Source organism: Gavialis gangeticus, unplaced genomic scaffold (assembly GCF_001723915.1).
Source record: "Gavialis gangeticus isolate Ggan-Ray unplaced genomic scaffold, GavGan_comp1, whole genome shotgun sequence".
In the NCBI taxonomy this organism is placed as follows: domain Eukaryota; kingdom Metazoa; phylum Chordata; order Crocodylia; family Gavialidae; genus Gavialis; species Gavialis gangeticus.
The window spans coordinates 6,991,729-7,006,627 of record NW_017728991.1 but is presented as its reverse complement, the minus strand read 5'-3'; the positions used below and the strand labels follow the sequence as shown (position 1 = coordinate 7,006,627).

Genomic DNA, 14,899 nt, shown 5'->3' with positions numbered 1-14,899 from the left:
AAAAAAAAAAAAAAAAAAAAAAAAAAAAATAAAAAAAAATGCGGTGATTTGAAAATGAGAGGCACAAAGAGCAAATCAAGGATCATCGCAATTCCTTTAGACTAAGCAAATAAGGGCTAAGCAGCAAACGTTAGTCTCTCAGTGTTGCGATCAACTCTCTCTAACCAAAAAACAGATTCGAGTCAGCCAAAGACTGGAGGTGCCATTATCAAAACAGATCAACCATCATTCCAACACGGACCAATCCTGAATGCAGAAGATGACCTGGCTCCACCCCTGTAATGCAATACTATCATCAAAAAGAGGGACAAAATCAAGGTACTGCTGACTTCTGTGCAGCCAGGATCTTGCCCAGGGCAGAGGAGATTTTTTTCTGGAGCAAAGATGGTAATTATAAACTATGAATTTAGAAGCAAACCTTAATTAGATTTTCACAATAACCTAAACAGGAAATAAGACTGTTTGGTAAATCAATTCAAGCCAAGTTGGTCAAACAACAACTGGTATACACCGGTTGCTATTTGGTTTAATTTTCAGCACATTAAAGGTAACTGAAGATACCACTGGCATTCCGAGTCTGGCAAGGTGAACTGTAACTGAGCAAGCCAAAAACTGAAAGCAAGTCTACCTGTACGTGTAGTTCCTCCGCCAGGTGGAGCTTTGGCAGCCATATCATCCCACCGTAAGCTGGCCCACAGTAACCTCAACATAAGGCTCACCCCAGCCAAAGATTTTACAGTTTGAAGTCGGTATCTAGGACAAGCCACAAAGAAAAAAAAAAATCACAGGATATTAGTTATGTTCTAAAATGAGAATGCAAAACTTGAATTTTTACCCAAACCAGTCTCTGCAGTTTTCTCCATTTTACCTTCTCAGAATAGAAGAAGCATGGGCATTTGTAATTCATTCTGTGCCTGCAAAACTGTTTTGTCTGCATACTACTTTTGACCTTCAGGAAGCTGTTTACTGAATTCAACAGGTAAATCAAGGCTATGTATCTGGAGAGCCCACACATACTTTACCACACAATGAGACAAACTTCTGTATCAAGCACCCTTAACTTTTGTGGCATTGTTCACATCTCGAATCCTCACATTCCCATCACCTGGCAAAAGGCATGTGGAAGAGATGCAAGTTTTAACATTCTGAAGTGTAACCGAATAGGAAGTATTTTTCATAGTTTCATAGTTTCTAGGGTCGGAAGGGACCTGAGAAGATCATCTAGTCCAATGTCCGATATCTAGTTTTATTAGATATCCTACCAGGTCATGATTAGGAAAACCCAAATTAAACCTTTCCACTTTTTCATCAGTAAACTAAATAGGACCATCTCTAGGATTTCTGTAGTAGACTTGCATTTAAATGCTCCAAATGAAGAAACACTGAACACTTAACATTACTTGAACCAAGATTAAAGTAAGTTGAAGAAGAATGCATATGACCTTTCTGTTTTGAAAGTGGATGCAGCGAAGCACTGTTACCTGTTAATGGCACTGCAGAAGACCTACTGCTTATAAAAAAGTTTCTGCAAGTTTATTCTTATATGTGACAGAAAAAAGAGAGAAAAACCACATGCAGCCTCCCTTCTCAAGTTGCTAAAGGGTATATGTGCACAGACATACCTCGTCTTAGGATGATCAGCTTCGGAGAAGATTGGGAGTGATCAAACATTACTGATGTGGAGAGGATTTTGTCAAAATGATTGGGAAGCTGAAGCAGCATGGGAAAGTGACTAACTAAAGGTGTCTTGCTTTGAAACATGTCTAAGAATGAAAACTTACAGGACTTAAATGGAGAGGAGAGGTAAAGAGCAGCACAGGATAGACAAGTATGGCAGAATCCTAAGCAACACCTGACAGCCTGGGAAGGATCCAGATTTAAGTTATTCAAAAATGGCTATTAACAGTAACTTCTACAGCTGGAAGGAGTTTACCTGAAGGTTACTGAGGAACATGTATTAGAAACCTCTCATAAAGGTAGCTGAGAAGTTAGCTGCATATCTGCAGGTCCATGAACTGCAACACTTTTTCTGCAGGAGTATGTAAATCCCTCCCAGGCACAGAAATGGACTTTGTAATTCACCTCGCTAGAGGAACAATAATGATGTATAACATATGCAAAATAATTTTGATTCCAAAGAGTGTCAAAGCCTGTTCTTAATACTTAAAGGTTTTACAACAGTAGATGGTTTTCATGCTGAGAACTAACTAGGATTTTTTGACTAAAGAACTGAACCTGCAATGGAAATACTTTTTGCCTATTTCAGTGGGAGAATAACCATGCCTTCAAGACAGGGGTGCTCAACCTCTGGCCCATGAGCCAAATGCAGCTCATGGAGCCATAGCATCTGGTTTATGGGGCTCCCCACAGGTCAGGACATTTAATGATGGGAGAGCGGTGCTAAGAAATGATGCCATCTCTTGCCTGCTGCCAAATCTCCAAGCCCATCAGGGCTAGGTCAGGTTCCCTTCAACCGCTGTGCAGGCAGATTGGGGTCAGGCCATGCCCTCTTCCCTGCCACATTGCTGGATCAGGACCAGGCCATACGCATGTCTCGCTCCCCACCCTGCCACACAGCCAGATCAGGGCTGGATCTGGCCCACAGACACTCAGAGTACCATCCTTCCAGCCCCAAGTGCAAAAAGGTTGGGCACCCCAGCCTTAAGTCTAGTGTGGTCATCTGGAAAAATATGAAAAATTATGCATAAGCAGCAAGATTCACAATATACCATGTGGACTCACTTAAATCCAACTATACAAAGGATTTTATTTTCTTGCTATTAAAAATAGCACTCTCAAATTTCAGGAAGAATAGAAAGTTAGAGGGGGAAAGAGATACCCAAGCTAATTCACCCCAATGAAAAACACTTACTTAAACATGGTCATAGCTATACTGCATTAGATCACCTCTTACACTTCCACAAGCCATAAACATACATTTTAACCTTCAAAGAAACTAGGTACGCTGAACTTTTTCCTTACCATTTCCCACTGTTGCACTTTCAACTGATGGCATTGCCAGCATAGTCTAGTTGCTATTGTATTAAGCATCACATCTAGTACAGACAAGGCCACCACCTAAACAAGGAACCTTATTATGTTCATATCAAGCTTTCTCCACAAAACATAAGCATATAGACCAAAGAAAATTTATAAAAATGCAGGTGAGCCACAACCATGTTTAAACATTGTTATTTTACCAAATTAGGCAGGGCTTCAGTCAAAACTATTTTGTTCAAACTTAAATTATTCCAGATGTTCACTAAGTATTGATAAAGCCAAGGCTCCACTTCCACCTGTCTTTAAACAGAATCAGCTGCAATTAAATCTACTTCTACTTCCCCTGCCCCACCTCTTACTTTCTGCAGACATGCCCAAACAATGATTGTGTTACAGTAAACCTGGCTAGGCTCTGACACTTCTTAAAATCTTGTTTGGATCTATCCAACCTGGAGGTTCAGCACTGATGTACACAGAAACAAAAAGTAACTAAGGGTATGTCTATACTACACCACGTTTTGCTGAGAAAAGATAGCAAAGTAATTTGGTTGCTGGGCACAGTTTAGCCATGACAGCACAAAGCTGTGGGAAGGCTAATTTACCTATTAAGAAATAAATCGTCTCTATCTGCTAAGCTCAGTTTTGCTGGCCAAACTCTGGAGTGCAGGAACGCTCAAAGCTGTTTTGCAGCAGCACAATCCTCCATTGCTGACCATTACTCCATCTCAGGGAGCAGAGTCAGGCTCTTGCCACCACCCAGCAGGTAGGGGAAGGAGCATGGAGACCCAACAGCTAGTCAACCTCGGCCCATTCAGCAACTGGTGCCCTCACAGAGTTCACTTTGAACTCTGGCAATATAGGCTGTAGTGGATGTGGATAAAGCTACAAGAGACATGCTGCTATGCACATGGCTCTGGTGGCCTGGCAGTGACGGCGGATGTCTGCTGCCACATGGCTGATGTCTACTGCCAGAACGCCAGGCAGCAGAGAAAGCTTAGAGTAGGAAGCCATAGCTACACAGAGCTCCATGCGCCTTTTGTCGTTTCAGTGGAAAACCCCCAATATAAAAGCCAGTAAAAACACAATACACAATACAAGACAAAAAATGCTTTGCGTGAGAAACTTCAGCCCACCTCAAGTTTCTTTAAAAAGCTCCATACATACATACATACCTCCAAGCTCCATACATACTTACCTCCAAGTGATACCAAAAGTTGGTCTTGGGGATGGATAGGGCCAGATATCCACAGCAGGTTTTGCATTGTAGTTGAAATAGGGAACCTCCCTAATACCTCCTTTCCTGGCCAGCTTTTTTAAGTCATCGTTGGGTAAAACAAATATGCTCTTTTTACTGCTTTTGGTAACAAATTTTCTGTAAGATGGTAAGGCAGTTCCAGAACGAGCCTTTTTGGGTTTTGAAAATTTCATCAACTTCACTTTGTCTCTTGTGGAATACTCCTTGCTAACAGTCATGGAAGTCACTAGCGTGCCTTCTGGTGTAGTCAAAGAATCAGTGACGGTTGTTGTAACCACCGTTTTACTACTACGCTCCTGAACAGAGATGACGTCAACGTTGCTGTCAGGGATTGGCGAGGTTAGCTTAGTGACAGTGGTTGTAGTTGTTACAGTGGAAATGGCACAATTTTCCGTGGATGACACCACCGTTTGCTTATCGTCTTTGAAAGGTGACAGCTCTGCTACTTTAAATACAGTTTTGGATTCTGTGGAAACAGTCGATGTTGTGGTGGTGGTTACCTCTGTAATAACAGTTTTTATTTTATTGTCGCCATTGATGTTGTCAACTTTGTTATACGTCTGCAGGCCATTCTGATCGGTGAAGTCACTACTCAAGCTAGATTCTTCGCAAGAAGTTACAGGTGAGGGAGCAATATTTTTATCCTCAGGAGTTTCGGTTTCCATGCATTCTGCCTCATTGCCCACGTTGTTTTCTTTACAGAAAAGCTGTGCTGGTATGAAAGCACTGTCAGAGCCCGCTCTTTCAGGAGAATGCTGCTTTTCGCCAGTATTTTGCACACATTTGGGCACTTTATCTGGAAGCAGAAGATTTCCTGGAGATTCATCACCTACCTCCATCGAACTCTGTGAACACGATCTAGTGCCCAAGCTGTTTTTTTCATTTGTGTCTTGTACAGTGATATCACCATTCATGAAAGGCTTCACAGAGGAATCTTTAAGAGCCAGTGGTTTTATTTCATGTTCAGGGATGGATTTACTAATATTATTGACTTTTGGTTCAATATCACTTCCTACCTTAGTATCACAGGTATCTTTCAGTAAACATTCATCGTTTGACAATACTTTAATCTCATTGTCTTTTCCATTAATCTGAAATGCAGCTGATTCATCTTTTTCTAGAGTCTCTGTTTCTCCATTCCTATTATTCTTTTTATCAGTAATACCTTTTAGATTCATCTGATCAAGACATTTGTTTATGGTACTTGCCTCTAGTTTCTGTTCCTGACTTTGCTTTTCACCATTGGCTTCAGTAAGTTTAGAGTTCACCAAGTCATCACTAACATTTGTTCCATCCATATGCTCCAGACTCTGACTTTCAAGTGTTTCTTCTGAAGTCAGCATAGTTTTTAATGGTTCTAAACTTTTACTGACTTGCTTCCGATTAAACAGGACCCTGTTTTCAGATTTACTTTCAGTGTTTTTCTGAGTAATACTTTTTCCCTCATCTTCGTGAAGGGACGCCAATTCAGAACAGCTTTTCAAGGTGCAGTTGTTTTCTGGATCACAGACTTGTTTTGCAGAATTTTCTTCTGGCTGTACTTTTGCAGCAATGGGAAAAGTATCATCTCCTTCACAGCCACTTTCAGTGGATGGTAAAGAGTTTTCACATACAGTCTGAGACACTCTTGTATTAGGTAGTTTTTGTTCTGAGGTTTTTGCATTGTTTTCCAAGATACCGCAATTGTTCTTTTCTTCAGTATCTGTTTGTTTTAAGTCATCCATGGGGGGATTCTCAGTCATTCTCTCTTTAAGAATTTCTTGTCCTTGACTTTTATCAGCAGCCATAGGCTCAGGATGACTTTCTTTAGTGTCACTCTGAACTGAACTCTGAGTCTCAGAGCAGTGATCAGAGGCTACATCTTCTATTTTTGAGAGTCTATTCAAGGAAGGTAAAGACGGGTGATCTGGCTCACTGGTATTGGTACAAGAGACACTGCTGGTTGGCAAGCAGTCCTGAAATGAATCTTCAGTTTGGCTCTTACCTGAAACATGAACTCTATCTTGGAGAGATATGTCAATCTGACTTCCTTCTTTTAATTTACTTGTTTGTGGCTCATCTATGTTTTTTTGTGGGCTTAAAGATATATTGCCTATAGATTTAGCACTAGCCTCCAACTTTATTCTTTCTAGGCGCTGTTTTTCTTCCAGTGTAAACTGTTTTACTCTTCTTTCAAGCAGTCCATCTAATTTTGATGATTTTACTTTCCTTTTGTAGCACGTCCTTAAATGAAAGCCCTGGCTGACATTGATTATATCTACTTTAGAATGACCATCCTCATTTTTTGTAGGCGATTCAAGTTTTATGTCATCCACTTCCATGGGTTCTTCTTTGATGACTTTATCATTTTCAGACTCAGTGTCTTTTTCCACTGTGAACAATAAATATATCAGAATCAGTAAAACCTATTGGAATGAAACAATATCACAACAACTGTTTAAATTTTTTCATTAAGTGTTAAGGCATAATCAGAAACATCAAGATTTCACAAGTCACCCCGTTGCAAAAACCCAGGTTGTACAAAAGACAGTAATTAAAACTACCCAAGTGACTGCCTATTATTAAATGATTGTCATAGAATTTACAAACATCTTTGCCACAGACAAACTCAAAGTTAGAAAGAATGGCTGGAAGATTTCTTGTGTTTTTACATTGTATTTTATATACAGCTAGCTTATGTGGCACATATAAAGGCTGAACTATTTTCAGATGTGAAAAGTGTCTATATTTATATTACCTTTGTCTTTTGCATGATCTAGGTTTTCAGAATTGATATCAATTTTCACTTTTTCTTCATGCAATTTATTTTCTTCCTTTGGTTGGACTTTCCCCAAGATTTCAGAAGTTTTCATTTCTGTTTGGTCCTTTGCTTGTCGATCCTGAGAATCTTTTATTCTGCCTTTCAAAGAATCAGTCTCTATTTTTACTTTTGTTGTACTTTTTCTTTTATCCAGTTCACACCGATTTTCAATGGTGACATCATCATTCTTTGCTATTAACAAATTAATGAGAAAGTTTTAAATATTTCTGCTTGCTCAGAGTCATGTATATTTTGTTGTGATGCAATAATTTTCTTCTTGTTTTACAAGCATGGAGTAATTTTACCTTTATGCTCTCCTTTCCACCAAGTTAACCAGTCTCATGGTTAAAATGCAAAAACAGAATCCATCAATTGAACAATACATTAAGAAATTTAAATGTACATAAAAACACGTGTGCTGCGAAGTCAACTCTTGATCCCGCTGAAGGAAGTAGGAGGGAAAGAAGGGGGGAAGTTGCCCTATGGGAGCAGAGACAGGCTCTCAGATACAGATTTTAAAGAGTAACTAGCAACTTTAGGGAACTGATTCAGAACACTTTATAAAAATTAACCAATTCTCAAAAGCACTAAGCCTCTGTAAACCAGGCTTCCTAAAAGTTATTTGGATTGGGCTCCAAAAATTCATTAGTTACTTCCTGAAACTTTGAGTCTATATGTTTTAATTCCTAGATGGATATTATCCAATTGACTGATACTCTGTGCTTGAAATCACAGTGGCTATCAACCAAATTCCTGAGACAACAGTAAACTACCACAGCAGTTAGGTGTGCAAAACTTAAAAAGGCAGTGTCCATTGTCTGTCTATAGTTAAGCACAGCAGAGAACCTGTATTTTTTGTGGGTTCAGCAAGTCCCCCCCACAAACTCCCAAAGATAATTTAGTATCTGTAAATTCACCCACAATTTCCTAAAATGTAGGAGGAATCTCAAGATTCCCAAGAAAACTGTTATTCTAAATAAAACTTCAGATGACTAATCAACAGAACCAAGTAAAACTTAAATTTGGAGGCAACTAACTGCATGAGAGACATTTTTCTCAAGTCTCCTGCAGAGAACAGTTTCCCCTAATGACTGCAAGCTGTAGTTTAAGCTGTGCTTTCCATAGTCATGTATATTCTATAAACTGTCCTAATCTGATAAACTGAGCCAATTTAAATTCCAGGACACTGAAAATAGGTTATTTAAAGAAAGACAGTAAAATCAAATCCTAAAAATGTACCTTACCTGGGAGTTTATTTAGAATAAAGCCTACATACCTAGGATAATTTTGATAAAGTTACCTGAATAGGCAGTTAATTCAGATAGTGCACTATTAATTCAAAATAAAGACAATTCACACTTACTTGGTAGTAATTTTCTGTAATTGACATTAGTATTTCCGGGTAATTTAGGCACAAATCTATGAACGTGCGTTTTACTAATCCAGCTCCAACCACCATAGCCTGTTACTCTATATTCTTCTCCTTTTTGTTTCCAAACCTGTTAAATATGTTACAACATTAATCCTTTTTAAAAATATAGCTGTTTACCAAAACCTGTAAAGGAAATGGGCTTAAAGAGGAGGAAGCACTGCCAGATCACAGGCTACTTTGCACTTGCACAGCTTTTTCATGTATATGTGATGTTAGGAAGAAAGCAAAATGTCTTGAAATAAGATTTCACACACACAATGATCTAAAAGAAACGTAACCATGCAGCCTCGGTTTTCTTATTTCAAAATAACTAAGTCTGTTTATGTCTGTTAGTCCATAAACTATGTCTATTGCTATCTATAACAGTCAGTCTGTCCAACACAAAAAACAAGTGCTGCCTTTGCCTGAAAGACTGACAAGCAGAAGCAAGCAACCCAATTCCACGATAAATCACAACTGAGAGAAAATAAATAGATTTGTATTGTAATCTTTTTCATTTCACATTTCTTTTCATTAAAACTCAAGATTTCTCTTTTCAAAGAACAACACTGTATTCACCTAGATATTAAAAGGCTTGTGTTGTGTATCATAAATAAAAGTGTCAACTTGGTCCACCTCAAGTTTTGAGATCCAGAAATAATGCCAAAAATGTAAGGCCAAATTCTGTCTTTAAATATTTGGACAGGCTCTCAAATGATATTAAAGGGAGCAATGCACAAGCCACAAAGGGAGACATCTGGTTACTAACATCTTATGTCTGAAATTCAATTGTAAAAAGGACAAATAAGCAGAAAACAAAGCTTTTCATTACTCCAAGATAAAATGCTAAACAGAAGTGTACCTGATGTTTGATAGGGAAGGTATATTTCACCCAAGTAGCTTGCTGCATTGTTTCTTCCTCCTCCTGTTTTCTCTCCTTTTTTTTCACCTTTTCCTTTTCCTCTCTCTCAATTGCTGTCATTCTGTGTAATCTAATACATGAAATTTGGGAAATATTAAATAGGTGGCATACTTCCATATTACGTAACAGTTTGAGAGCAAATTAAATAACTCGAACAATAGCATACATTGACCCTTTGAATAAATTTTAATATTTCAATTGAGGGGGAGAATTAACAATAAAAAATTAGGTTAAGGAATGATCTAATCATCTATATTTCATTATCACATCATCATTTTGCTGAGTATTTAAACCACTGCAAATACAATTGATTGAAATAGTATTCAGTATTAGGAACGTTAGTCCCACTCTTATGACAAGATGAGAAGCATCTCTTTTCACTGCTGCTTTCTTGGACTTCCCATTCATGTCACTTTGAGGCTCGGGCTTAGGTAATAACCTGGCTGAAGAAAAGGCTTTTCCTGAAACAAGATAATTCAACTAGGCATAAATGTCCATAGAGAATTTCAGTGTCAGGTGTTAGAAGAGAACATTTTATTTTTAAGGGGCATGGGTATAAGCAGTCATGATTCTTATTGTTTTAGGGAATCTAGTGGCTGCAGAACAGAGTACTGATGCTTAACATTCATAAGGATTCTCTTACCTGGTGTGCCCCAGGGACTCCCGCCAGATTGGCAGCATGACAACTGGCTTAATTGCACACTCCAGTATTGCCAGAGCCAGTGCAAATTCTCTAGGTTTGCTACACATTTGGACAGCCTTAATCCAGTTAGACCTACATTTGAAAGAATACAAAATATACTGGGTTAATGCTTGTGCGCACTATGTCAGTAAGTTTTTAAATTAGACTGAGTAAACTACATGCTGATGTCTTTATAAAAAGGCTGAGTAGTTTTAGTCATTCCTTCATAATAACATGCAAGCAAATTTCTTCTTTGTTTATGCAAGTGCTATGACAAAGTAATGTTCTTACATAAAACTGTGCAAGCTGAAATATTTAATATTTCTTTACCTGTGGGAAGCCCAGTTGGGATGAAGGAATGATGCAGGGATGTTGTTCTCTAGCTGAATGATAGTTAGCCTCAAAGTGGATATGGTAAGAACCTTGGACCCATGTACAGAGCCATTCCATTTGAACTCTCCAGCAGGAGTCAGACAAAACTTATGTGAGAGGTGCCGTCTCTTGTCGTGGTCTTCTCTATGCTGGTGTTTGTTCAATGCGAATGAATTGGTGGCATACTGATTGTGATACACACGGTACTTCCCCTCTTGCCCCAACTTAAAATAATTGTTGAGATTTCCTTTCATCACAACTTCTTTCTTGGCATTCAGCCGAGAGACTTCTCCTTGGGTGTTGACCACAAGAACCTGATTAAGTAAACATTTTTTTAATTAATTCACTCATTTAAATAATTTTATTGCATTCCTATTTATAATGAACAACTCCTTAAGCTGTCTCGGTACATTATTTATCTCCAGTGAACCACAAATATGATTACAGATTGCCTTTGGGAGTATTAGATTAAAAAATTTTAGCCTAGCCACCCATGTGATAAATACAGCCTTTATTACTAAATTAAGAACTGTAGCAAAGAAATTTCAACACACTTGATCAAAACCTGGGACAAAAATGCATGTAGGCAGTCTAGACATGTATAACAACCCAGTCCATCACTGTCCTGAGCTTCTAAATGAAGGGAAGGGGCTCTCCTCTATTCTTTTACTGTTGCACCCATCAGTAATTCAGAAGTTACCAGCAAAGTGAGAGAGAGAGAGATAGAAAGTGAGATGGGAAAGGCAACCTTTGATGTGGTAATTCCAGCACCCGAGTCTCTCAGGTACACTCACATCTTCCAATGCCAGTAGTCCTCATTTTGCTCAGAGAGGAACATTCACATAAACAGCATAATCCTGTGTTTTAGAAATTCTTAACACAAATACAAACCTCTCGGCCTTCTTTAAATAACTTATTTGCTTCATGTGCTGCAGCAGCGACCTGCTGGTTTTTCATCTGGCTTAGCTTACTATCCGGATTTCGTAGTCTGGTGACCATTCGAGTTGAACCAGGGGTACCTTTCCCTGTCCCTGGAGAATCACTTCTTTCACCATTCGATTTCTCTGCTGCGCCACCCACACAAAGAAGATTTTAAACAAAGAAGCAAAGAATGAGACTGTGAATATGGAATTTTGCTGATTAACATAAGAAAATTATAAAATTTAAGAATAAAAGTCAGAACAAGACTAGCAAAGTTATTATTTTACCTGTCTCCTCTGAGGTCTGTGATCCTCTTTCGCCATTTTCAGCATCTTCAGACATCTGCATGGAGTTCAGGTCACTGCTGTTGCTGTTTTCAAAGTTTGACTGCAGGGGCACAGTGGATACACTAGCACTGCTGCTGGGAATCATCTCACCAGTTTCCTCTAAAAAAGAAAAACCTGATTTTTAGATTTTTTGTTTCCTGTATCCAGGCAAGCTTATCTTTCTCCCCCTTTTTAGACATAATTCTCAAAAAAGTTGGATGAGCTACTGAAACTATACTTCTCTTTGCTAGACTGGAGAGAAATACCTGTAAGATGGGGTCTCCCATCCAAAGGACCGCATCCTTCGAAGGAGAAAGCATTTTTAAAAATTTTCATAGATTAAACAGACACACTTAAGTAAACTGTGCCCTTAAAAGGAAGTTTAATAAAAGAAAGGGCAGAAATATATCTATTTTGTGTGTGTGTGTATTTTTTTTTTAAACATGTGCACTTGAACATCCCTCCACTGAAGCATTTAGTCCCTGCCCCAAAATAAACTCTTGAAATCCTTCCCTCTTGGCTTCTGTGATACTCTCCTTTCTTGGTTCCCTTTTCCCTTTCTACCTATTCCTTCAAAAGACCCTTTTTAGCCTCCCAGCTTTCTGCAGAGGTCCAATAGACTGTATCCTTGGTTCCCTTCTTGTTCCTCTTCACCTTAGTTCTTGATCGTCTCATCCACAAACAAATTCAACTACAAATCACCAAGATAGCAGTCCAGAGCTATCCATCTTTCCCAACTAAAATCTCAGCCTGCATCAACATCTCTCAACTGGATGTCTAGCCATCCCCTTAAACTCAATCCTCCATATCCTCACATCCCAGCTATGCCTCTATTCTTCTTGAGAATCTATATTACATGTCTAAAACACAGTACTTCCCATCTATCCAGACAACTAAAACTACTGTTGAGGCCTTTTACCACCATATCCTTGTTCTCATACTCTCAAATGCAATCTTGCTCCACTTGCACGCATACAGAATGCTGCTATACAGAGCAGAGCATTCCTAGCTTATCACTTGGACCCTTACCCGCCTCTAGGCATCCCTCTACTGGCTCTCCTTCTTCAACCGAGTTGCACAACAACTGTTTATTTTCACTTTCAAAGCCTCTCTCTATCATTTTTCACCCAGAATTGAAGTCAGCTCCCATATCACATGGACCTTATAATACCAACATCTACTGCCCCTATGTCAGATCTTCAAACACCACCTTAGGGCTACCTCTCATGCTGTCCTTCAAGTTTGGGAGGACCACTCTAAAAAACCACAAAACTATCCCATTAAACTTCAAATCCATCCTTAAAACACAAAAATACAGCTAAGCTGCTAATGATGCTGACCAATACTGTTTTATTCTTTCAATGTACATCTGTCTGTCACCTTCTGTCTTCTATTTAGATCACAGGGTCTGAAATTGGAACTGTATATGCATCGTACAGTGCTTACTAGCACAATGCATTTCCAGTTCAAGACTAGAGCTTCCAGCCATTACAGTAACATGAATAATATAAACATGTAATAAAAATTAGTACTGTGCTAATGCATGGAAATGGAAAAAATGACTAGTTTGTTTGCATTATCCATAATGAGGAATAAAAAACAAAATAGAAAACTGATATTTTTCACTTCAATTTTAATAAACAGAGCTACTATTAGTAATGCAAATAAGTAAGTTTTTATTTTTTAAGCTGGCAGTTCCTCATGAAGTAAAGCTCTCAATCCACATTTTAAATTCACCATTCCTAAATTAGATGCAATTAGCTACCACTGCTTAGCTCGGTCCTCATCATCTAGAATTAAACGCGAAGACGATGAATATATGTTCTGATGGGATGAGCTAAAGATTTTCAACATAAAAATGCCCATCCATATATACACTGAAAGAAAATTTCCTTTAGAGCATTCATACAAATTCTACGTAGCCAAGGTGTTTAGGTACGGGCATGAGAGAGACTCACTATGCATTATCCTTAACGATTGTTAAGGGTATTTTTTGACAGTTAATGGCAGAAATTCAGAGTTCATGGCAGCTGGGACCACCTGGTGTTTGGGGAAGAGAAAGAAGAGGCCCCCCACGTACACCCAAATGAGGAACCAAGGTCCAGAGTGGTATTCAACCAGAAGTAATATGGTTGGCACGGCAGTCCCAGTTCCTCGCACATGGGAATGAATGCCCGCCTCGTATATGCTCAAAGCCCTTCCCTCCTGAATGAAGAGCCCTGTAGCATGCCCAACTGTCAGCTAGTAAAGTATGAGGAGAGAGCTGGAGGCACCTCCTTAAGCAGAATAAAAAGCAACCCATATTCCAAAGTGACACATCTGTATAAAAGAATTTTTTAAACAACTAGGTAAATGCAGAAACATTTCAGAGTCTCTCTAAACCTCTACACTTTCCCCATCACTTTCTGTAATAGTCTTTATTTCCTTTTCAACTGAAAATGCATTCAATAGCTGACTTGTAAATGGGTGGTCTAAAAACCTTAAATTTAACGTTTTTGTCCCAAGAATAAGCATATTTTCCCTCTTGGGGATGCATGCAAAACTGCTAATACAACTAGCAAACAACCTGCTAAAATAAACAAGTAAAAAGTGGAGGAGAATATGGTAATTTAGGACAGAAGACCTGAATATAGCAAATCACACAATAAATTAAATAACCAACCCGAAAGCATTATAGTGTGCAAAGACATTTTGCTTTTGAAGCACAATGCAATCCTTTCCCAGTTACAAAGTTTTGAGAACAACATTCAAGTTCAGGATACTGGGTCTGCTTTATATTAAAGCTACGGTAGTCTCTCTGTAATATTGACAAGTGAAAAATGCAATTTTTGCAATTTTACATTTAATATTGGCTAATTTAAATAAACTTCTTTGATGCTAATATGGTTATGACACCAAATCTAAAACAAGTTTAACACTCTAAAATATAGGTATGGATTCAATGTACCAAATGTGCATTCTAAAATTAAAGTTGGAATATGCTATTGCTCTAAAAGTCATAGAATAAAGCAAAGCTTAAAATATAAAGCTATGAGAGCTATCTATATAAAAGTTATCAAGTTGCATTTTATGGATTTTGGGGGTCACCCAAGAATTTTCTCCAGGCAATCTAATAAACCCATTTGAATGAACGCAAGCACTGATTTCTCACTTGTTAGTAGTTTATATAGTACACAACAAGTTTAGTTATTTAACGGCCATTCGCAAACA

At 38.4% G+C, this 14,899-nt stretch overlaps 1 protein-coding gene across 1 annotated transcript in view; it reads right to left on the bottom strand.

Annotated features, from left to right (window-relative positions):
- The window catches only part of BPTF (bromodomain PHD finger transcription factor), an 82,830-nt gene that overhangs the window by 27,529 nt on the left and 40,402 nt on the right, over positions 1-14,899 (bottom strand). Inside the window, exons 6-14 of the mRNA XM_019516560.1 lie at positions 11,651-11,809; positions 11,334-11,509; positions 10,401-10,756; positions 10,032-10,163; positions 9,329-9,458; positions 8,419-8,554; positions 6,993-7,247; positions 4,196-6,626; positions 629-753 (exon numbers count right to left, since the gene is read on the bottom strand). Coding sequence (XP_019372105.1) covers positions 629-753; positions 4,196-6,626; positions 6,993-7,247; positions 8,419-8,554; positions 9,329-9,458; positions 10,032-10,163; positions 10,401-10,756; positions 11,334-11,509; positions 11,651-11,809 — 3,900 coding nt within the window. The remainder of the gene's footprint in view (positions 1-628; positions 754-4,195; positions 6,627-6,992; positions 7,248-8,418; positions 8,555-9,328; positions 9,459-10,031; positions 10,164-10,400; positions 10,757-11,333; positions 11,510-11,650; positions 11,810-14,899) is intronic.